Below are 24202 nucleotides of genomic sequence, written 5' to 3'. Positions count from 1 at the left end.
TAAAATACAGGCAGATAAATGAAATGAAATGACAATCACGAATTCTTTAGAGTAAGATACTTTCTGCAGACCCATTTTACTGTCCTAAATGGCAAATATAGTGAACCAGTTTGCAAAACAGATTTAACTTACTAACCTGGAAATTGCCACTTGGCGTTGACGTTGAACTGAGATTTGGTTGCTAAAGAGGCATGGGATTTATTCTTTCAGAGGTGGCATCACAAACTTGTAAAAAGCCTTCCCTAACGAGACAGGGGGGTGAGACTACCTGCTTCTCCACTTCTCCATGCCGGAATTAATGAAAGCCCCGGCTGCTTTTCTAAGCCATTGCGAGGGCTTAAGTCTCAATCAGCCTTGACATGATTGCTTAGAAAAAAAAAAAATTAAATTAATGCCACCTTTATTTACAATTATCCTGAGAAGAAAGTGGAATGGATGTAGTGCTGTCTCGTAGAGCTACTTGTAAATGATAGACCGAGGCGATACAGTGTGGGGAGGGGTGACTATCCATGGATTTTACTGTTGGTTTGGGGTTTGGGGTTTGGTTTTTTTCATCTTCACCCCCCTTTCCAAAATACTGTGATATGAACGGAGCTTTGTGTTTAACTATGTTTGCTGTTAAGGTAGTAGAAAGCATGTGATTTACATGGGAAGCTGGGAGGGAGGGGTGGGGGGAGAGGGCTGTAGTCATAGCAGTTGTACAGCTTCCTATGGTGCAACCTCCTCTCCAGTCCAGGTCTGCAGCACGCCACTGCAAGCCGCTGTCAATGCCTGAAGGGAGGGAAGGGGTGTTTGTGCAGCTCCATGTTACAGCAAACAAAAATAATACTTTGGACGATGCAGTCTGGAAGTAGTTTCCTAGGGAAAGATAAACTGTGGGGTGGCGTCGTGAAGCCTAAGATAAGCTGTTTCCAGAATCCTGAAACAGCCTACAGCTCTTTTGATTTATATGCTTTGTAGCAAATATAAGTCACGTCCATAAGCCCTGTAATCAAATAAAAATGTGTTCCCTCCTTTAACCCTTAAGGATATGTTCTTCTCTTGGTGTTCAGGGATTCCCCACACATCGAGACGAGAATAGACCCCTTCATTTTTAGTTGCACAAACACCATATGGCATGCACCTGGATCTCAGAAGATAACAATTTAAGATCTTCAAGACAGCTAAAGCATGCAAATAAAAATAATGCACTTATTAATGGCGTTGCAGTGAGCTGCTCACCAGAGACAGAAACTCTAGTGAACAAACCTCTGTTTGACTCACTTTAGAAAAGCCTGTGAACTCTCATACCTCTGTTCATTGCTGTTTAAGGATTCTTTTGACGGCATGGGATATGTCTGAGGTCTTTTAACATACTTTTGCAAAGAAGAAAACTTCTCAGCAGTCATATACAACGGATACTCTGTCTATATACCCTGTGAAACCAGAAACAAAGTATTTTCTTCCTGTTGAATTTCTAGATAGAAGACATTTGTTACCATCATCTACAATAAACCATCATCTATTATTATTATTATAATTAATTATGTACCATGTGTTGAAACTGTATTTAGACGAAGTGACTTCATTTGTAAATGAAGACTCTTAAAGTAATGTATAATAAATTAAGCTCTAAGGTAACGTAGGACATTAAGGTGGCTTTTTCATTTTAAAAAGCGGCACTGTTTGTTTTCTCCTTCCCCAAGAGAAATTCCCCTCCAGTTAGGTGCCACCCCAGCAGCAGCTGCAGCGCTAGCTCGCAGGCACACCGGAGGAGGAACCCAGAAACTCTCAGGCAAGAGGGAGGTCTGCTCTAGCTGGGGTTTCAGTGATGGGGTGGGTTTCCAAGAGGCAGATCTCGGCCTGCACACAGCGGGAGTCAGTTTCAGCCCTTGTCAGCCCTAAGCTTGCCACAGGCATTGCCGTCTCTAAGAGACCTTGGCATCAAGTAAACAGTGTTGGGCAAAGCTAAGCACAGCACCTAGGCCACCCAAGGAGCAGTCTGGTGTGTCAAAACAGTGGTTATAATAAATAAAAGCCATATAAGCATTCAGGGTAAGGTGGACTCTTTTTTTCTTTTTACTCCTCTCTCCCCCTACCCCATGATCTGTCGTTTTCCTGGATTTGGTTTCCAGGGCCAGTGTTTCCGCATAAATCAGTGTCTCGCAGCAGCATAGGATGTAAACAAAATAAATCTATCCAGTGTATTCCTGAAACATTCTGTGTGTATCTTTAAACCAAAGTTGCCATCTATAGAACAATTTATCAAATCGCTTTAAGACTTTTAATGCAATCTGGTGTCGAACATGTGCATAATATACTCTAAATTATAGACCTATAAATACATTGCTACAATAAGAAGACAAGAGATTTAAACCTTTCTGAAGTATTGTTTTGATTCTGTACTGATTACCCGAGCGCTGACCTCTGTACAAGTAGAACATGTCCTAGCTTGTTTGCAGTACCAGTGTCTTTTTTTCTTCTGTAAAATCTTCCGTCTCCTAACTGGTCTCCACTGTAGTAACCAGATTTTCATGATCCAATTCCATCTCCCAGCTTTCATTACAAATGAACGACAGTTTAGGTTTCCTGTGCAATATTTGATTTTGGATTGCAAATGAACTGCAGCCAGTAGCACTTGCTCCTCGCTGAAGGGCAGTTCCCTGAAGATGCTTTGGGTTTTTTACTGTCATTTTGAGGAGAGGCTCATTCAGGGAGCTGACAGGGCCACACTTGATCTTTATTCCTTTAACCAGTTTTTGGGTAATGCAGGAATGTGGCCTCCAGTGGAGATACTCATAAAGTGTAGGTCTGTGAAGGGACAGTGTAAAATCGGCAGCAGGAAACTGTGTGAAGGCTGCCTCAGCCGCTCTTGGCATTCCATTTTGTTGCACCTACAGCTGGTTTGGGAAAGGGCTGCTGTCACAGGACAGCTGCCAGCTAACCTGCCATACTTTTACCTTATGTGTTACCACCAGTAATAAATGTGAAACAGGGCAAACAATTGGTGTTTTAATCCTATCTGTGCGAGCATACCAGAGACAGGGAGTTTGAGTGGCTCCTGTCAACACCAGCATTTAGCCTGCGGGATCTGTTCTCCCTGCCGGCACAGGAAAAAAGCTCAGGCTCAAATACGAACACCCTCTCCCTCATATCAGTAAGGATTTTTGTTTGGTTTAGTTAAATGCAAGGCAGGCAAACGTGGAGTCAGTGAAGTCCTGCACTGCCTTTCTATACACTTTCCTCCCAGCATAAGGAGTGAGAATTAAAAAAAAAAAAATCCGACTGTATAAACTGATTTTTTCCAAACCTACTGAGGTATCACCATGTAACCCCCACTCCCCTAAGTCGAGGATGCACCCCGCAGTTGGATCCACCATTTCAGTGGACAGAAAGAAGGAATCTTAATGTAAATCCTGCCATGCGAGTAGTCTGCAAGTAGCACAGCTGACAGCCCGAGGATGCTTTTCTCTCTGCAAAGAGCTACTCTGCTGCAGGGGTTAGAAAAGTTCCAAGCTGCTCATCCATGGGGACAGATAAACACCAGCGGGTAGGGAAAACAAACTGCATTTCATGCACTCCCCCTCCTCCCCTCCCAGCCCCTCGGAGAAGCCGTCTGCCTTCCCAGTTCCTTCCCAGCAAAATCAGACAGGAGTTAATACTCCCTTGTCCTGGGCAAAGAGCCTGTCCACGGCTGCTCTCTAACCCCGCACACCCAGACCCTCGAGCCAACGGGGACCAGTGCAAACTATGAGTGTGGAAGGTTCCCCCAGGCCTGCAGGCCTTCCGACACACAGGCCTGTGGTGCAGCCGGCCAGTCACTCCCTCAGGGTGCATGGCTCTGGGCGGGAAGCTGCGACAGCGCCTCAGATCACCTCAGGAGAAAGCCCAGGAGCCTGACACCTCAGGAATTACTGGGGGTGGGGGAGCACACCCAAACCCCACCCAAATTTGGAATTAAGACACACATAACAGTATCTGGCAAAGCTTTGCTAACCCCCTTCATACGCTAGGCTGCTGTACCATACCTCCCCGCTGGTCACATGCAAACCGCACCCCCCCAAACCAGCATTCAGGCTGTTTGCCAGCCCAAGGCGCAGTGCACAGGCTGCAACAAACGCACCCAATGGCAGGGTTTATCTAGGTAAACGCTTCGTCATCTGAAAAGACCCCGCCACCTAACATGTCCTTGGAATTGCTGTACTTTAACCTGTACAGAAAAGCCTAAGGACACGAGAGCAGTTAGACTAAAGTGAAGGTGGTTTGATACCGATATCCTCCGAAGTGCCCAGCACTGCCTCGGGCTCGGAGGTCAGATCAATCTGAACTTCTCCAAAGCGCCTGGCACTGCCTCGGGCTCGGAGGTTGGATCAATCTGAACTTCCTCATGCTGGCAGGCTGCATCTGAGGATGCGTATGTTGTAACCAAGTAGTACCTTGTCTATCAGCTGGTAAGCTGTTCTGTGTTCGCTGTCACCATGGCCACAAGCTCAGGAAGGATACCGCTGCTGTGAAAACCGGGGCATTTTACTTTTTTTACTAATTTCCTTATAATTAGATTGCAAAAATATTTTGCTGTGGTTTAAAAAAAAAACAAAACAAAACCCTGGGGAAAGTACAAATTGAAGTGAACACGCTGGCTAATCAGGTTGGTTTTATATGAAAAATGCACATTGACTTCACAACAAATGAAATTAAAAACTTTCAAAAAAAAAAAAAAAACCAACAAAAAACCCAAACCAAACCTTCATACCTTAGATGGCAGCAGCAAATCATTGCTCAGTCTCCTCTCGTCCTAGCAAAATGGCAAAGGGTACTATTTATGCCACAAAATTGACAAATTGAAAAAAAAAACAAAATTACTAAAACCCCCCGCGCCCCCCCTTTAAAAAATACCGTAATTTTGAAAAGTAAAATTCACCATATCAGTGCTGGGGAGTAAACTTCATAATTATTTTAAGTTTTCTTTTAAGTTCCGTTTTTCTCCATCTTTTTGCCATTACCTGCATTCCTTAGATTTCTTTTTTCATACGTAAAATGAACTAGCAACCCCCCCCAACCTCTTTTTTAATTTATTTATTTTTTGAAACAACTTTAGAATCTCAGTAATGTTTTCACCATCAATTCATGAAAAACCCTTTTGTTATTTCTCTTCTTTAACACATAACATGTTCCTCCTTTGACCCTCATTTTCCCTTTTTTTCTCTCTCTCCCCCCCCCCCCCTTCCTCTCCCTCCCTCTCGTCTGTCCCCCTGTCCACCGATCTAATCCTGCCCTTTCGTGGTTGCTGTCCCTCCGCCCTTCCCTCCGTCCCTTCCTCCTCCTCCTCCTCCTCCTCTTCCTCCCGGCCCCACCACCCTGGCTGGACCCTCCCAACCTGTTTGTTCCTCTTCCTCTCTTCGTTTGCAGCTTAGAGATGGCTAAAGTCAGCACCCAGACCGCTTCCGTCACGACCCCTGTTGACCTCAACATGAACCTCTCTCAGTCTGCCACCCCTACCTCCACCCCCACCTCCATGGCCGTGCTGGCGGCTGCCTCCGCCGTTACCGTCAGTACCCCCCCTCCCCTACCAACTCTGCCAACCACCCACTATGCCGTTCCTGTCTCCAGTCTGCTTGGCATGAAAACTGTCCCGCTCCTGGCACTAAATGCCGCGGCCGCCGCGGGGGCCACGGGGAGTTTGTCCGCTTACACTGCCAAAATTCCTTCGACGAGCGGGGTTAAGAAATCTGACCGCCAGAAGTTTGCTCCATATTGAAGGGATGAGACACAATGCAAGCTTTGCCAGCTCTACCAAGAGTCTGTGGTAGATCCTAGTTATCAAGGAAACAGTACGGCATCTTTTATTTTCTGTTAAATTGCTAGTGTTACCTGTTGCCGACTCAAGTCGTCTTCCGCTCTCCATAACGACTAACACCCAGGCACCACCTACCAACTAGTTCCAACAGCAGGTCGGGCGCCAGCCCGCGGGCTCTTCTCCCTACCATGCCCTCCCTCTGCTGGGGGCCACAGCCCGGGCTGGCCCTCTGGCAGTCCGGCAGCACAGCAGGGTACCCCCTCCCCGGCAAGGAGAAAGGAAAAAAGACCGAAATCTGGCCAAATTTTGATAGCCGAGTCCTGCTGTGGCAACACTGCCTGGCACATAAACACAGGTATAGCATTTTGAAGGGACCCCCTCCGACCGCAGGACAACTGTCTATGGCAAATTGGCACCTCTGACAGTATTCTGCACTGCTAGAGCCTGCACTTCTGGTGACTGCTAGTGCCACTGAAATCCCATCTGAAGCGTTGCCCTCCCCTCCCCCCCCCACCCCATCTCATTCTGCTGCTCCCAACAGGGCTGAAGACTCCTGTCTTCCTTGCCCTGACACCTGCCTTCGAGCAGGAGATGGGCGACAGAAAGTCCAAAACCTCAGGTACTTCCCTGTACAACAATGATACTTTGTGGTCTGAGGAAAAAAACCTCCTAAATTAAAATGACTGGAAGACCACATGAAAAGAAAAATAAAAATCAGGCACCTGTGACTTTCCACTCCGCTCTTTTAAAGGGAGCAGCAGCTTTTCTCCAGTTTGGGAAAAAGCAATTTCAAGAGCTCCCCCATTGAGGAGCGAGAGCAGGCTCCTTTCTGCTGCACTCAGGTGTTTTACTCCTCTACACCCTGACAAAGTACTCCCTTCTCTAAGTGCTTAATCGTAGGTACAAATCAGCTGCAGACAGGCGCTGTTCTGGCACGCCACGTGTACTTTGTTCAGCCAAAATGCCTTTTTTTTCCCCTTTTGTTCCATCTCTAATCCCATTCCTACCCAACTCGCCCCAACTGCCCACTCAGGCTGTACTCTAGCTACAGGAGAACATAATCTAGCACTTACCAAAGGAGATTCAGAGGTCGCTGGCTGGACAGGTAACATCCCTTTAACGAGACCCTCATGATGCTCAGATTAGCTAAATCCAGACCTCCCCCTACCCCACCCAGTTGCAGCCAAACCGCAGAGAGCTGGGCGATGTAATGGCTGGTTGCTAACTGTTGGAACTAGTTTTTTAACCTCATTTTCCGTTTGTCCACCCTCCTTCTTTTTAATTTCCGTTGCATAGCTCAGTAATGCAATATTGTTTTCCTCACCGCCTCCGAATCCAGAGCCCCATTTAGCCCACCATGTTCATCCACTTTGCACTCCTTGGACACAAAGCTTTAACAATCGAACTGTATCCAGTGCATTTTAATATAAACTAAAAACACAATGCAAATGCAATACTTTTTAAAACATGGTATTTCAGAGTGTGTTGTTATTATTATTGTACAGGGCTAAGCACTATTCTCAGTATTCTGTGTCATTTCTGTACTCTGTGGGCTTCTCTTCACCTCAGCACCTCTGCACTGCGTTTTGTCGCTGTAAGCGTTTGTAGAACTGCCACTGTTACAGCTGCACTTATCCAAGAATGGGGTTTTTGGTTGGTTTTGTTGTTTGGTTGGGCTCTTTGGCTGTTGTTTTGGGTTTTTCTCTTTTTTTCTCTTTTCTTTTCTTTTTTCTTTTACTTTTTTTTTTTTTTTTTTTTTTTTTTTTTTTAATATACCGAAGGAAAAACTGGAAATAACATCAAGGTACCTCAGCTATTTAACAGCTCTAGAAAACTGCTGTAAAATTGTGCTGGACTTACTGTAACTGTTTCAATAACTGACATTTAAAAACAAAAGCAAACAAACCAAACCACCAACCTCTGTGTGACAAAACCTGCCTGCACTGAAATGCTGTTCTATGCTGGTTGTACTTGAGTGTTACTTTTTTAATAGTGAGAAGATTTTTTTTTTCTTTTTTTTTTCTTTCTTTTTTTTTTTTTTGCCTCTTTTTCTTTTTTCTCCTTTTCCTCGTTTTTGTTCCTACATTTTAGGCTGTCTTCAGAAGTTACTGGCTTGGGGGCTCTGTAATGTATCTCATCATGCCCTAGTGCATTAGCCACCAGACAGGACTTTTCCAAAGCCCCATGAGACAATGCTTTCTATGGACTAATCTACAGAGGAGTTTCTGCCATTTCTAACTTTCTTATTATTCTGAGACATCAAAAGAAAACACTTCCTTTACTCTTTAAGCAACTGTTGCTTCCTAACTCTTGTGTTGCTTTCATTACTGTTCCAGTTTTAACACTGTTGTGGCTCATAACATAAAGCAAAGTTACTTTCGGGGGTTAATCTTCATCGCTGTTCATGCTTTGGCTAATCTGTATGAAAGCATGGGCTGGTAGTGTTCTGAACCACTGTATTCAGCTAGAGACTCGACAGTAAACTGAGACATTTTTATAAATAAATCTTTTTCCTGATTTAAAAAAAAAAAGAAGAAAAAAAAACAACAAAAAAAGACGACGTGGTAGCTTTGTGCATACAACTGTTGTGTTGTTTAAACTTTGTTCTTTGTAACCAAGTTGCTAATTTGTCATTTGAGAAACACTATTTTATGGATTGTCAAACTAAGGTCATAGAGAAACTGCTTGTTTTCATTAATGATTAAAGGTTTCATATCATCCTGCTTCAGGTCCCAGTGCTCATTGGGAAAGAGTGTAACAACTGTGCAATGCTGGCAACCTTAGAAAGTACCTTAGCCCATTGTCAGGGATGATGAGTCTTGTCACAGCTGGACGGAGCCAGATCATGTAAACTAGTGCAGTAAGCAGCCTATCTGCAAAACCTTACTTGGTTTTTAACAAGAACTTCTCAGACTTCATAGGAGAGGCAGAATTTGGCTCCTTGCTACAAGAAGCCGTTGGTTTGTATCCTTTGTGTTTCCCCCTACTGACCTTAAGATGAGATACTGGGGAAAGGACAACAGAACCAACTTGGGTACCGAGTACATGATTGCTAAGACCCCGCAGGTTTTCCCATTCCCAGCAGCACTGCTGAGTGACAGAGCTTCTAAACAGAAGCTTGCACCCCATCAGGAAACCAGCCCAGCAGCTGGGAGGAGCGTGAGGGCTTACCTTAAAAAGGGAGAAGGGAGAACTGGCCCAGGGAGGTGTCTCCTCCTGCCCTGACACACGGCTTGAGCCATTCACCCCCTCCTCCGGCTCTGCCAAGCACTGCAGTCGCAGCCTCTTCACGCAAAAGTGGAAGGAAGGGGCTGTCCCAGCGGTGCTGCGGCACACGGTGCTCCAGCAGCGCTCTCCACTCCTCTCCTCCCAGGGCACAAGCGATACTTTCACATCTACTGCTCTAACCTCATGAGGAAGCAGAGTTTTTGGTAGTGCAACTGAGTAGCATCTTTGGTGACCTGAGATTAATTCTACAACCTCCACCCCTACTCTGCTAAGGTCCATCCTTGTCTCCAGGTATTTAGCCTGGGGTCCCGGTTCCCCCCACTACCCCTGCTGAGTACTAGAGGGGTGTATTGCTGTTATTTCCTGAGGACTCCAGGGTACAGAGAGCTCCTACGTGTCTGCATCTTGACGACCACAAGGTGCTCACAGGCTTGGGGACCTGCAGAAGTAAATAGCTTTGTTCCACAGAGATGCAGCCACAGAGCAACCCTTGACGGCAAAGGCTGCTGAGGGGGATTACAAAATGCCCCACCCAGCACCCAGGAAGCCTTACCCAACACTGAATTAGCTATTCCAACGCTTAGGTGGGAAGAACTACAGGCTCTAGTACCAACCTTGATAAAATTCTGCTTTGTTATTATTAAAATAAATGTATATTACTTAAAATATTTTTAACTACTTGCTCATGGAAGGAGAGCTGACACTGCTTTCGCAGCAGAGACCTCCATACATTTCTTAAACTCATACTCTTCGTTCCCTCAACTGCAAAAGCTGTTTCTCAGGCTGGCCTGGTGAGTGTAAATGGGGAAAGAAAAAAAAAATGAAGAAAAAAAAGAGAGAACATTACTGCAGCTCAACACTAAGTAGGTCAAGGCTTTGCTCTTCCAGCAAAGCTGCTAGGTGAAGGGCAGCAGCACTTCTGTCATCTTTCACATAAATAATGCCCATGTGCTGTGCAGAACTGGCTAGAAAAGACCAAGGTTTAAATGGACAGGACATTTGTTGCAGAATGAGGAGAGGTAAAATAAAGACACATGGACAAAGGAAAAGGAGAAAAAAAGAAAGAAAAATAGTAAGTCTTTTGAGAGGGCTTTTGCAACAAATCCAGGCAGAAATGTGATGAAATCTAGGCTAATTTAGGACTCAATTTGAGTATTTTGGTTGGAAAAGATTTCTGTATGGCAAGAAAAAGTTCCTGGATAGCTTTAATATACAAACCAGGCAAACAAAACAGCAAGGAGGTACATCTTGGGGAGGGGGATGGTGGAGAGAAGGGGGGAAAATTATAAACCAGTGTTATCCAAGCTAGGAAACTAAATCACTCATGCCCAAAGGTAGATAAGAGAAAGCAGGCACCCAATACGAAAAGGTCACTGCCCACGCAACCGTGAGTTTCCAAACGGAAGACAGCACAAGCTCCGCAGCTTTCACATCATCAAATTGGCATGGAAAGCTCTGGCAAACATCTCGGATGAATTCAAGCAGCTCTGCTGTGTTCCTCAAGTGGAAATAAATAGAAAGCATGAATGCTGGCTGGAATAGTCAGCCAGAAGGAAAAAACAAAGGTAGAGCTACTGCCATTCCTTCTGTTCTTGGACACAGCCAGAAGGCACCTATGGGCCCCAAGGCATGCATTTGTGCCAGGCACTGCTCCTGGGAAGCTCACAGCATCAGTCTCTCTGGTGCCATGAATGCAGGCACCTGGCAAGTGCCTCAGCCTCACCGGGCTGCGTGGGCAAGTTGTTTCTCTGAGGTTTCACAAGACAGTTTTAAGGCTTGCGCTGAACCTTCCCCACCTGAACTAGGCAGAAATGGAAGTGGCCCTTGGTTTTTATGCACTTGGGACAGGACCTTCCCCTTCCCAGGTGAGCCTCACTGCTGTGGAACACGAAAGGCATGCATGCTAAGCCAGTCCTGTTACAGTGAAGCACCTCCACAGGAAAGGCAGAAATTCTTTGGCAGCTCAGCTAGATGACAGGAACATCTATGAACAGTATGTTCAAAGGTAGCACAGAGAGAAGAGATCTGATCAGAGAGCTCCTCTCTAACTGCTGTAACCAACAACTACACAAGGCGTCAGTTCCTCCACTGTATTTCTGGAAGACCAACCTCGTTTAGAGGTCTACATAAGGGCAGCTCTTGCATTTCTTTTCCCAGCAAAGAGGCCAGGATAGTTGCAAGTCAAGTGATGAACCAAAGACTAAATGAAGGCACATACCAGAAAAAACTGCTTGGCAGCAGAAAACCATCAACCTCTTGGCCTGAGTGGCGCTTTGTAGGGATGCAAGTACCTGCCACCTGTCTTGCCACCACGCTGTGCTTACTCTTTCGTTTCCCAGAACGGGAAGGAATGCAGTAATGCTGATGACATCAGTTTCTGCATCAGTGCGTGGCCCCTGTCACGACACACTGCATGTGTCTCCAGACAACAACTGAAAGAGAAATATTGAATTCATCTGATGGTACCTAACAAGAAAGAATTTCTGAAACATTTATATGCTTACATTATTGTTTCTAATGACAGCTACAGCATGATCCCTGGTGTCTGAATGTCTGATTTCCTAGTACAAGCTTAACTATAGGAAAAAAAGAAAGTATATCTGAGTGATGAAAACATTTGAGCATACGACTTTTCTCATCAGTTATTTCTAGCCCAGTGGTTCTTTTTTTTATGATGATAAAATGCACAGAGTTTAATTACTGTAGCATATAAACAGCAAAATCCGTCTCTCTTCAAATTGAATTTATCAGCAGGGGGCCTGACCAGAGCTCATGTTAATGTTCTTTTTAACCAGCATTTGTGATTCCAAAGCAAATATTAAAAGGACATGCTTTAGTGCAGGAACAACAAGCAATCACGTTGGCAAATGAGAAAGTTGTTTTGTTTGTTGTTGTTATTTTGGTTCAGCTGGTTTTGCACAATCACTTTGGGCTCCTCTGTACCACAGACAACCCTTCCTCCACATCTCAGTCACAACAGTGGCTGCTTGTTCCTTCCGCAGCCGGAGGGGAGTTAGCGCACAGGTCACCATTCGCGACTGATGGCATTTGCCAGGGAAGAGCTAACAACCAACAACTGGCAGTCGTGGCTGCAGCCAGCTGCTCCCTGCAGAGCTCCTACCTGGAACTCCATTTCTGACATGCACACACAGTCTGACCCTGGAAGTCACTCACCAGTTCAAAAACCACTGAGACAGCGAATGCTTCATTTAAAAAAATAAAAAAAAACACTTACCAAAGCTTAAGGCAGTTTCAAGTCCCAGTCTTGTCAAGTTTGTTGGTCCTCAACTTTATTTCAGCTGTGTTTAGCAGAACAGAAATAAATTTTAGATTATCTCTGGAATATCCTAAGGAATTTTCCAGGAATGAACACTAAATGATTTTACCTCATCAGTTTTGAGTGCAGTACCTTCCTCTCTGTGATTTTGCCACCCCTTCATTTAGTCATGCAAATACATAACCTTCGTGCTTTCATCCCTCCGGCCCAAGAAATGTGAGGTACGCTACCCTATGGCTGCACTACGCCAAACAAAAACGCTGAGCACATCAGAGTATATATACACTGTGGAGAAGCTGTAGCTCAGCATCTCTGAACTTGGTCCTTACATACACCAGGAAACCATAACAGATCCTGAAAAAAAATGTACGTATTTTATTGGGAGCTGGGGCAATAGCTGGAAAAGGGCTTACAAAATTTAAGATAACATAAATGAATAATACTTTCCCCTCAGTCTGGGAAAACCCCAGTGCAAGTCCTTTACTTCTATACACAATAATAACCCGAGTCTCAAACTTACCAGAGATATCTAATGCTTCCAAAGATTCTTCAGTTACTTATTAATCCCATTAAAACATTTCTGGTAGGAAATCAGTAATTTTAATAGGAAAGGTGCATCGAATATTGTAAAACATTTGTAATATACAGTTTTTACAGCAAGTAATACACCATTGTAGATCTACAACGATTTTTTTTTTAAACACACTTGGCTCTTTACCATCCCACAATTTTCTTTAAATAAATATTTAACAAGAGCATCTCACTTCTAACAATGGAAGTAACATCAGGGGTAAAGAGAGTAGCAACCACGCTGCAGAAACGCTACAACAAAGCTCCTTTCACCCGCCAGTCTTGAGACAGCAAATCCTGCAACTCTTCTTCATCTTCGCTGCCGACAGCCTCCTCGTCTCGCTGCTGCGCTGCTCTTAATCTCATGGCTTCCTTGAGCTTCTCCTTCATCACCTCCTGGCGGTTGCGCAAGAGCTCAACACGGCGGTAGCATTCACTGTTGAGAAGTAAAACAGCTATTAACACCCATGGCCTTTCCACATTAATTAGATTTCCTACAGTGGTGGATTTTGTATCTCCAGCTTTGGATAAAAGGAAGCTCCAGAGTTTCCCATCAAGTAAAGAAATCAGCTTTCATTATGCTAGTGCACCTTCTCTGTGTTGACCCAGTGGAAAGAGACCAGAGGGGAAATGTGGTCGATCCTCTAGCAATGAGATCTAACCCAGTTGTTACTCCAAGACCACCACAACTCATTTTTCAAAAGGCACAGGGCCAATACCCACTTCCACACAGGAAGAGGCACCGTTCTTTGCTCCACGCATGGTTTTTATGTATGGTGGGAAGGCGAGATCTCAACTGGCTATCACTTTTGGTAACTTCGTGGTGGCACCTCTGAAATTAAGAATGCAGCACAAGCATTCAGATTCCTTATCTGCTAACCGTGTGCTACAGCAGAACTGTTCAAGTAAGCACAAACCACGAGCTTCAGTTTTCCCATTTACTGAAAGAGTCATGTCCTTGAAATCTCTTGTACAGCAGTACAGCCATTTTCAACAAAACCCTGTCAAAATAGCAAGTAGCATCAATACACCTTTGCTCCTTTCATTCCTATTTGCTAGGAAGACTTGACAAGGAAAGATTATCATCAGGAAGCTGTTTCTCCTTCTGTATCCTGATACCATTACTTACAGCCAGTCACTTGAAGGCCAAGGAAAACATTACATTCAAAATCAAATTAATTCCAATGCCGTTAATTTGAGATAGCCCACATTTAAATGTGCTCAGAAGACAAAGCTGCAAAAACAGTCTTTAAAAATCTATTTGGAAATTTTATTTTGAGGAACAATAATTACAGTAACAAGCTTGAAATTCTCTACAAAGTTCTGAATTTGGTTCTACATAGTACAGCAACCTTGGCTGCTCAAAGACAGCCAGGTTTAGCTCAAGCCCTCTCCAAAAACACATGAGAGTACATTCCTGTACTACCCAAGCTGTTGGAAGCCAGTGCCATTGTAACTCTATGCTGGTTATCTGTAGCATGTAAGTGTGTCCTGATGGCTTAACTTCTATTTTAATTTTTAGTGTCTTCTTTTTGTTGCAAGGTCCATTAAAATCAGCATTTATCTTTCTTTTCAATCGCTATCCTCACCATAAGTGCTGTTAATCAACCTGTTAAGCTATGTAACAGTAACAATTTGTTCCACTAAGCTGTATTTTGAGGTTACTTAAGAGTTTAAGCTAATGCTTACCCAACCACTACCCCTGCCATTTCAACAAAACAAAAACCGCACTTCACCTAAGGAAATGCATCACTCAACAAAACCTTTAAGCAAACTTTTGCTAGAAACAAGGAGCGCTGGTCAGAGAACAGGACATTTTCAGTACAGCAAACAGGTGGCCAAAACACAAATCTCGTTACTGAAACTTCAGTTGCAGCATGTAGTATCAGACCTTTTTCTCTTAAAAAAATGTTCCCATGAATTCGGCATCGATCAGAATTCACAGAGAAATACAAATTGAGACATTCTGACAGGGGGAGAGGGACAGTTTATTCACATAATTTGATTTCTATTGCTTTATTTCTTACCCCTGGCTGCTTGCTGTACTCTCAGTGATTCTAATGCATTCTCTCTTTGCAAATAATTACACGACTTTGCACCAAAATTCATGGTTTTATTAGGTATCATTCTGCAATCTGAGGGAGTCTCAGTCCTTCAAATATTTAGGGTGATTAACGAAAGGTAGCATCACAGACAATTAAAGTTAAAAATGTTTTTGTCACTCTAGTCAATTAGTGATCCATTCCCGCTGGAGAACAGAAAGTTTGAGGAAAAATTGATCTACTTACATCTGCTCGTCAATTTCTCCAATCTGACGATCTAGTCGTACCTCCTCATCCTCTTCCGCCACTATCGCTTCTGAAATCTAAACCAGAAAAGCACTAAGAAAAGTCACCTTCATCCCGAACTCCACTGTTGTTCCTTTTTGATGTCTGTGTCTTCCCTTCCTCCCCTCTACCTCAAGTCAGTGTCAATCTCCTATCGTATACTCCCACCTTCACAAAAGACTCTGGAGGCAAACAACAGGAAAAAAAAAAAGTAGTCTGATCCGATTTAATTTGAAATGGAAATGGGTTGGTATTTTTTTCCTAAAAGTGGTTTAGCTGCTTTGGGGTTAACCTTTTGAATTTTTCAAATACACTGTTATTTGAAGCTGAGCTTAAATGAACTATGAGAGGCTGAACTAGGAGCTATATCCCAGTGCCTGGGGCGTAGTTACACACGCTTAATGAAAGTACTGGTGAAGTATTCCCACTAGATCCCCAAGTGTTTCTAACCTGTTATTTTTTTCAGCATATACTTTCTCAAATCTGAATGTCTGGGAGATGCTATGCAATCAATGGTCCACGCATAACTGAGAAGATTCCTTCTAAAGCTGAAGAAATTATCTGAATGGCTAAAGCTAGCAAAATGTATCCACCACTGCTTTTGTATGAACATTCGCTCTGTTAATAGTGCTGACCGCTTTAAAATGAGCAATGAGACGAGTTTTTTTGCACCACTTTTCTTAGCAGTTGACCTGTGAGCAATTATTTACAACTAAAATTTAACCATTAGCAAATAGTCTAGGGGAAGATCAATAGCACCAGGTATCTCTAATGACAATTTTATGTTGTACAAAAGGGCAGATAAAAACCTGTTTTGGAAAGACTCTGAATAGTTAAAAAAACAACAACAAAAAGAGCTAAATGGTAAAAAATGGAGTACAGAAAAATTGTGGCCGACTTATGTGTGTCACACACAAACTCTTTTATCACTTTCCCAAATTTTGGGGTTCCTTTCCAGTACATTTAAATTAACCATAAAAGCCAGGTTACTTACACTTTATAGATCCTTTTCCAAAAAAAAGACAAACAGGTGACATTTTGTTCTGTGTTTTTCAAGGTTAAGATAGATCTCATCTAAAGAAGAGCCTATAATTACATCCTGTTTCTGTACAGAATGCTGATCTTAGGTATATATGGTACCTCATTTAAATACAAGTTAACACATGTAACTAGATAATGTATTGATGACTGGATTCTGATCCAAATTTTTTTTTCAACCTAATTTCCCTTAAGTGGAAAGCGGGAGGAACCTTTTGCTCATTTATAAAGTGCATTTAACCACACACTGCATTGCAACAAACAGCTGACAAATGCAGACGTCAGTCATTCCGCAGAGCTGCATGAAACTGTTGTTTTCCTTATTGTGTATAGGATTTAGTATCAATAAAAATAGATTCCATTACTTACTGTGTTGACCTGTCGCATTGCCTTTTGAAATTCATCCCATTCTTTGTCCATCTGATCCTTTGGAGCATCAACTTTTCGCACCTAAGGAAGATGAAAAAATAGGCTTATTAATGATTTTTGTCTAGTGATTCTTTTGGGCACCGTAACACGTGGAGAAATAGGATAAATTTTCCTGCATTCCCAGAAAAGTCTGGTTGACGTGCTTCGGTGTCAGCAATGCTTATGAGTAAGAGAGTGCAGCCGCACGGTGGCTTTGAAGGAAAACAATCTAACTCCTAGACTAAAACAACATCCTTGACTGCAGCATTAAAGAATAATTGACTAAGAATGGATGGTATGGAACGTCTGGAGTAACGAAAGTGACTAAATCTGTTAATTTGACAGTCTCTAATTTCAGGTGATAACTTTTAAACCCCTCTGTAGGATACCTGTTCAGTCGTACGCAGTAACTATCTCACAAGCCAGAACAGTGAATTATTTGCCTCTGGTATAACCTAAACCATCAAATGGTTCAGTCCTGAGGCTGACCAGTGTTAGAGAGTCTGACTGTACTTCAAATCTAGTCTAATTTTGTTGGCTAACAGAAGAAATGATACAGCTGCAAACCAATTTTAAGGAGATGCAAAGCTTTCTTATCTGCTGTGGTAGATGGCGTTAATTACTAAGGCACAAAGACTGCAGAAGTAGTAGCAGCTTAAAGAGTAAGTTTGAGATCCACAACTGAGGTAAATCAAAACTTGACTGTGCTTTCCATACAAGCAACTAAACAAGATAACCTGCCCACGTACCCAAAGCTTCCGCAGTTCAAGACTGGGAGGTGTGGTGTATAACAAATGTTAGATGACAAATTATGCCTGGCTCTGGACTGAGTGGAGATTATATAGCTAGGAGAGCTAAGCAGTTTGAACAGACTGATTCATTACACCATCTTTTTTACATTAGCTTTATTTTTCCTTTATTCTTTTGTCTCTTTTGGTAAACGCATCAGTCGTCATCATGGTAAAGACAAAAGTTTGGTATGTTTTGTTCCTGAATGATTATAGGAAATCCAGTAGTATGAGTTGAGTTTATAGAGTAAATTAGAAGCTTCCAAGGAAACTACATACTGGGAAGTAAATAGTCATCATTTCATTTTTCTGTTCTGTGATTATTTCTATCATGTGTATGTACTGTGTTATTATGCATTGTGGTTGTCTTTTGTAATTCATAATTATTTGTATTTCTTACAATAAATTTAAACACTAAAGATACTATTTTTTTCTTGAAATATTTATCTAATACAGAACTTACATGCTTTATAAATTCCTGACGTAAAGAGACAACATTTTTCAAGCCCACAATCTCCCTTCCAAATGCTCACTGCTAATTCTGACAATAATTATTTTGTGAACGATTCCAACACAGAACCACTGCAGCTATCTCAACGTAAGCAACACCACAAACATCTTCCTTCCCCTTTATATTAACTAAAACTTAGAGAGGGCTGATTAAGACACGAGCACCTTCAAGCAGTTCAATGAAGAGCCTCTTGGGACATTTATCCACTTGCAACTTTTACCAGCTGAGGCAATAACCAGAATAAAAACCACTGACCAGTGTCCTCACAGCTAGAAGCAGATTCTCCTCTGCCTGCCAGGCATTCCCACTTTGTACAAGCTTCCCAACTCATGGTGTAACTAAGCATTTCAAAAATCTAAGACTCCAATTAGTCATATAAAAGAAAACCCCAAACAAACAAAAAAAAAACCCCAGCAAACAAAAATCCTGTGGCTTTTTCAGCTACATATTTCAATATTCAAAACTATTTCCATATGTCAACTTGTGGGCATGAGTGGTGCTAAAACAATCTTGCCAGAGAAAACAAGAGACACCTAAACTTGTAATTGGGACAGTGGGACTAACTGAACATAAAGCAGCATTATTTGGAAGGTCTCCAAATCAGAAATCATGGCTTGACCTCATGATCCAATTTAAATACACCAGCAGCCATCCACAACTGTGTGAACAACAGGGAAATACAACCAAGGAAAATAAACAAGGCTTTGAGCCTTCAACAGTCTTATTTCAATACAGAAAACTTGAAAGACGCCAAATCTGTGGCAAAATATACAAAACAACAACAAAAGGTTTATATTTCAAATGCCAATGCTTATTTTGGTCATCATTTGGCACTATGTGAGCTAAGGGAAGTATGAATGATTTTGATCAAAGTGACCAGTCCTGACCTGCTTAGGCAGTTGGACCAGACACTTCCAACTCAAACAGTCTAAATGGCTCTGTCATTTTCTTATATTCTGGTATCACCAACCACCTGGAAAAACATCCTTATTGCTCAGAAAATCATTACAACTAGCAAAAAAAAAAAAAAATCCAACATCTTAAAAAAAAAAAAAAAAAAGAGAGCAGTTCACTCACTTTTGCATCCACTTCAGGATCATCAAAGAAACCTTCTGGCAAAGCCTCAGCAGTGTTTTCTTTCCTGAAATGATTGATTACCATTATCCCAAGTTGACACTTTACAACCTGCTTCAGTGTAGAGTTAAAAATAACAAGAATAAAATCTGTAACCTTTTATAAAAGGACCTAGAAATGGAGCAAAGCTTTTTACGCCCATAGTTTTACATACACTTGCTTCCTGGGTCTTACCTAAGTTATATGGAACCGCACAGATAGGTTTAAATCCATCAAAACAAACAAACAAAAAAGAGCTTAGGCTTCTTGAACTATTCTTTCCAGTGTGCTCAGCACCCAAACATTTCAACAGCACAGTCTCTACTCTGGAAAACCTAAACCAGAGTCCAAAAAAAGAGCTCAAATGAGCTGAACTGTTACTACCAAACAAGCAAATGGTTTTCTTTAAACGGTTAAAGGCAGTGGCTGACATTAAGCTCCCAAAGTTCCCCATGTTGAAGTTTGCAAACAGAGATGTCTAACAGACACTGCCTGGCATTGCTCCCTCTCTTATCCTGCCCCCTACTCAAGGTGCACAATACCTGTCCAAAATGCTGGAGGCTGGCACACATACAAATTGTTCCCTTAAGTCATCACAGTCTGCATTTCCTGGAAGAATAATGTTTATTTACAACTCCCCAACCTTTCGATATTAGATTTGACTGCTTACCTTTCCACTACCTTCTCCTGTATCTCTGCTTTCTGTATGGATCCTGAATGGGAAACTATAGGAGCAGCTGTAGTTTTGCTGTCAAAGAAGTCTGTAAGAAAGGACAGAAGCCTATGAACAGAAAGAACAACTGTTCAGACTTCTTTATAAAATTCTGACTCGACAGGAATTTTAATTAATACCTTACTGAATCAAGAGAACAGCCAGGCATTATTTCACTTGACAGCCACAAGCAATTAGAACATAAAATCAATAAGGATGCTAAAAAACCATCACAGAGTAACAAACTAGCAAAGAATCTCCCTTCTCTACTTCAAATGTTACACATTCCGCTCAGCTAATAGCAATAATTAGAAAAACATAATTAAAACCCTTCCATCATCAGTTAAAACTCAGTTTCTCCTTACTGAGTCACTATTTCAGTCAGCATTACCTGCGGGCAGAGAATCAGGTATTCCTTCTTGGGGCGGAGGTGGAATTTCAGTTTTATGTGTAACAGAAGATTTGTTTGATTGATCCTGCTTCTCTGACTCTTCTTCTTCTTCCTCCTCCTCTTCCTCCTCCTCATCATCATAATCTCCTGACAATAAACTGGGACCTGGACCCTTTGAAAGCTGTTCATTGGCACTACCTTGCTCCGCTTCATCAAAAAAATCTGCTGGCAGCCTAGTAAAGAACAGACAAAGTAACTATCCCAAGCTTCACAAAAACCAGGTACAGCCCAGCGCCCAAAGACTGGTCCCTCCTTCAGGTACTGTGCAATACCCTAACCTGCCTGGCTACCGACGCAACCACCTCCTGAAAGGCAGCACACACTTGTTGCTTCCATTTGAAGCTCCCCAGGAATGCTCAGGGTAATTCTGAAAGGACATTTCAGTTCCACTTTTGTGTCTGAATATTCAGTATCAGAAACATCAATAAAAACACCCCATAACAAGGTGCATTACGGCAGCTTAGATAGCTTTGAATGCGGCCATAGAACTATTTGCATCAGTGCACCTGCTGTGAGCACGTGAAATACAAAACTCAGGGTTCAGCCCTCACACTGATCTCACAACTACTTACTGTGAGCACCTACTGCTGCTCAGCACTGCAGCTCAGACGAGAGACACAGGCTCAGCAATGAGAAAACCCAGATTTACTTAGGAGTAGCTGCAGGTCTCCAAGCCAAATGTTTTCCCAGGTTATGTTTTAAAATAATCACGACAATGAAATTAATAATGAACAAACCTCTCCACTGTTAGTTTTGCACACACACTCAAAATTTCTACAAGGCAGTCTTCTACTGTCGAGACAACAGCACGCAGTATCCATGCAAGATATAATAATTTATCCTGTGAAGAAGTGCACAGGAAAACCACGGGCTTCACGTGACATCTACCAGCCCCACAAAGATGTCCAAATTCCATCAGAAATCCTTAGTGGCAGTAAGATGCTTAACCCAACCCCTGAAGTCAAATACACTCCTGCCTTTGTGAGAGTTCAAGTACATGATAGGCATTTACATTTAAAGTGATGAAAATGCCTTAGTGAAGATCTGTGTCTGACGCTTGCTACAATTTTTTGTGCATAAATACAATTTGAAAGTACATTTAAATACACATTTAAAATTAGCCTTAACTTCAGACTACCATCTCCTCTGGGGCAGGTTAGCATTAAAGATTAAAGCACACTCCACAATCTGCTTATTTTCATTGCAGCAGACGGCGGTAACACTACCGCATGTTAATCCTCCAGGGTCTGACAGTGACAGTAAAAGAACTCCTGTCTAGCCACAGACTCTGGAGTCAACACCGTAACTTCCTCAGCTGCACTGAGGAAGATGCTGCCATGTTCGGGAACACACCCCCACATTACACACCAGGAGGGACCTGCTAACTCTCTGATCTTTACCCTTGGTTAGGAGGGAGTGGCGAGGAAGAAAAGGGTGAGAACGCAGCAGTTGGAACAGTTACCAAAAAAACCATAAGCAGTACGATCTACTCACCCGGACGTAGACGTGTGTGCCTTTTCATCTATACCTGTGTAACAGCCAAGAGTCACTTCTTACAACCCATGCTTTTAAAAGAAACAGGCCTCAGACTCACTCCTACTACAGCAGGAAGTTCACAAATGCAAGCTTGTATATATTTCTTATATCAATATATTTAGTAGCACCCGGGGAAGAAAATAAACTACCTTTCCCACAAAATATTATCCACAGTTTGAGGTAAACCAGTGGCTTGATCCCGCTGGAAAGGAATGACAGCACTTCTGGGCAAGCACATCTACTGTTCAGCTTATACTGTTTCTGGTTCTGTTTGGACCAGGCCCTGCAGACCCATGACCTGACTTAACCCAACAACCCAGAAGAAAACTAGGTAAACCACCAAAAGCAAAGTTTTCTCCTCCTCACTGAGCTCAAAGAGCAAGAGCAAGACAGCTTTCTTTTTCCCTCCTCATCAGCAACAGGCTGACATTAACTCAACAGTCTTATATATTCTAATTCACACGGGGACAAAAGACACACTGAAGATGCACACTGGCTAGGTTCTGTCAAGTGCTTGATAAGTATTCTTCTTTCCTTACCTTTTACTCTCTTTAACTCTGTGGTTTCTGTGTCAACAGTTTTCCTCTTGACAGGATGAGACGATGTGCTGGCAGCTGGAGCAGTTGCTGTCTGCTTTGTGCTTTTTAATTCTGCAACTCTCTGTAAAGAAATACAGAGCTCAGGAAGTGTTCCTAGCAGGAACTTCTGGATCACAGCTTAAAACACAGCAGTTCTACAACAGTTTAATTAAGTGAGCTACTATCTTTCTAGAACAATGTCACTGATCTAGACATCACAGACACTGAAACCAAGACCAATGCTTCTGTCAGCCTCTTGAATGATGTAACACAGGGACAGAGGAACTGACACTTGCACAAGGGAGGCTGCACGAGTAAGAAAGAAAAAGCTAAGACCAGTGATGCTTACAGCAGCAAGGCACAGGAGGAAGGAGCAGGAAGGCTGGACTCATCTTAAGGTCCTGGAGTATTGTTTTAAAATTACAACACACAACAGTAGTTTTAAAAGGCACGTCACTATGTGCCTTGCCATGACAACCTACTCAGGATAACGCAGGCAGTAAACTAGGAACCCCTCAGTTCTTTTGGTCTTCTCCTCAGTACTTGTAAGATTAAATGCAATCTTCTGGTTTCTGCAGAATTTAGAAGGATTAAAAAAAATCCTTTCTAAGGTTGCAGCCGAGTTACAAGGTCCCTGAAACTGTTTTACAAAATCTTTACTGTTAAATCATAAAGGAGGAAAAAAAAAGCCTATTTTCTGAATGCCGTGTAAGCTGTCACTTGCTAACATAGAGGTACCAAAGGCGTCCCGAGGAGGGTCTCCAACTCCGAGCTGCAAACAAGCGACAGTCAAGAGCTGCGACTAATTTGAGCACAACTTCACCTTAAGGACAGCGCTCCCCTTGAAAGCCACGGGACAACTCATCCTCAAGCCTTACGGCCGGTGCGTGGGTTGTAAGCAAACAAAGCAGTCAGGCTTCGCTTCGCTTCGCGCTACTCGGCTCCAGCAGACACTTACCTACCAAGGCTGCACCTCAAAAACCAGCAACCCCTGAGCCCCCCTCCGCGCGGGGTATCTTCCCCCATCCTCCCCCCCCCTCTCACCCGGCGTCCAGTTACATCCCAACACCGCACACCCCGTCGGCGCCGAGCTGAAGCCCCCACCATCCCCACCACTCCCCCCACCCCCGCCCCGCCCCGCCCCCGACAGCGGGCAGCCAGGACCAGCACAGCACGGGCAGCGCCGGCAGCCGTGGCGGGAAGCCAGCGGCCCCTCACCTCACCTCACGGTGCTGCTTGCCCAGGACGTGGGTCTGCCACAGCAGCTCGCTCTTCACGGGCGCGTTGCACAGCGTGCAGCTCAGGTGTCCCAGGCTGTTGTACGTAGCGGCCGGAGTTAAGGGAAGCAGGGAGCGTGGGACACCCGCCCCTCACCGGCCATCCCCTCCCACCCCCCAACCGACCGGCCGCGCCGGGCCAGCCCCCGAGGAGAGGTCCGGGGAGCCCCGTGCCGAGGATATTTGGCGAAAGGCGAGTCGATCCGCTTCTTTCCCGCGTTCTGCCGCTGCTTCTCCCGCATGAGGCGGCGCAGCTCCTCCTGCCGCACCTGCTTCCGCCCCGAGCCCACCCCGGCCGCCGCCATCTTCTCCCAGCTAGCACAGCGGAGAGGCGGAGCAGGCGGTGTCACGCACGCCGGCTGGGCGGGGATGCGAGCGAGCCCTGCCCTCCTCGGCCTAGGGCGGGACCGGGGCGGTACGGAGGCGAGCGCCTCGGGCCCGGCCCCCTTCCCGCCTTGTGGAGCAGGAACGCGTTGCCCAGCGTGGTGGGGTGTTTGAAGCGCCAAGCCGCTGGCGCACCGCCATGACTAAACAGGCACCGTCATCCAGTTGTGGGCCGTGTCTCTGAATAAACTCCCCAAAAAGTGCCCAAAATTAATTAAAAACCGCAAT

At 43.7% G+C, this 24202-nt stretch overlaps 2 protein-coding genes across 2 annotated transcripts in view; one reads left to right on the top strand and one right to left on the bottom strand.

The window, feature by feature from the left end:
* The window catches only part of LOC311205889 (poly(rC)-binding protein 3-like), a gene marked incomplete at its 3' end in the record, with an annotated part of 138321 nt that extends 132584 nt beyond the window's left edge, over nt 1-5737 (top strand). Inside the window, exon 13 of the mRNA XM_084280415.1 lies at nt 5389-5737. Coding sequence (XP_084136541.1) covers nt 5389-5737 — 349 coding nt within the window. The remainder of the gene's footprint in view (nt 1-5388) is intronic.
* A 6896-nt stretch (nt 5738-12633) lies between these two features.
* ZNF830 (zinc finger protein 830) lies at nt 12634-23895 on the bottom strand (the record flags this gene model as incomplete). Its single annotated transcript, XM_084280416.1, has 10 exons — nt 12634-13287; nt 15140-15216; nt 16586-16666; nt 19001-19064; nt 19707-19797; nt 20140-20372; nt 21694-21727; nt 22275-22395; nt 23537-23636; nt 23774-23895. 10 exons carry the CDS (start codon nt 23893-23895, stop codon nt 13104-13106), a joined length of 1107 nt encoding a protein of 368 aa, XP_084136542.1. The 3' UTR covers nt 12634-13103.
* Between the last annotated feature and the right edge of the window lie 307 nt (nt 23896-24202).

This window comes from Gallinula chloropus, assembly GCF_964237585.1.
Source record: "Gallinula chloropus genome assembly, chromosome: 2".
In the NCBI taxonomy this organism is placed as follows: domain Eukaryota; kingdom Metazoa; phylum Chordata; class Aves; order Gruiformes; family Rallidae; genus Gallinula; species Gallinula chloropus.
Note: the sequence above shows the minus strand (reverse complement) of the source record. Positions and strands in the feature narration are given on the sequence as shown.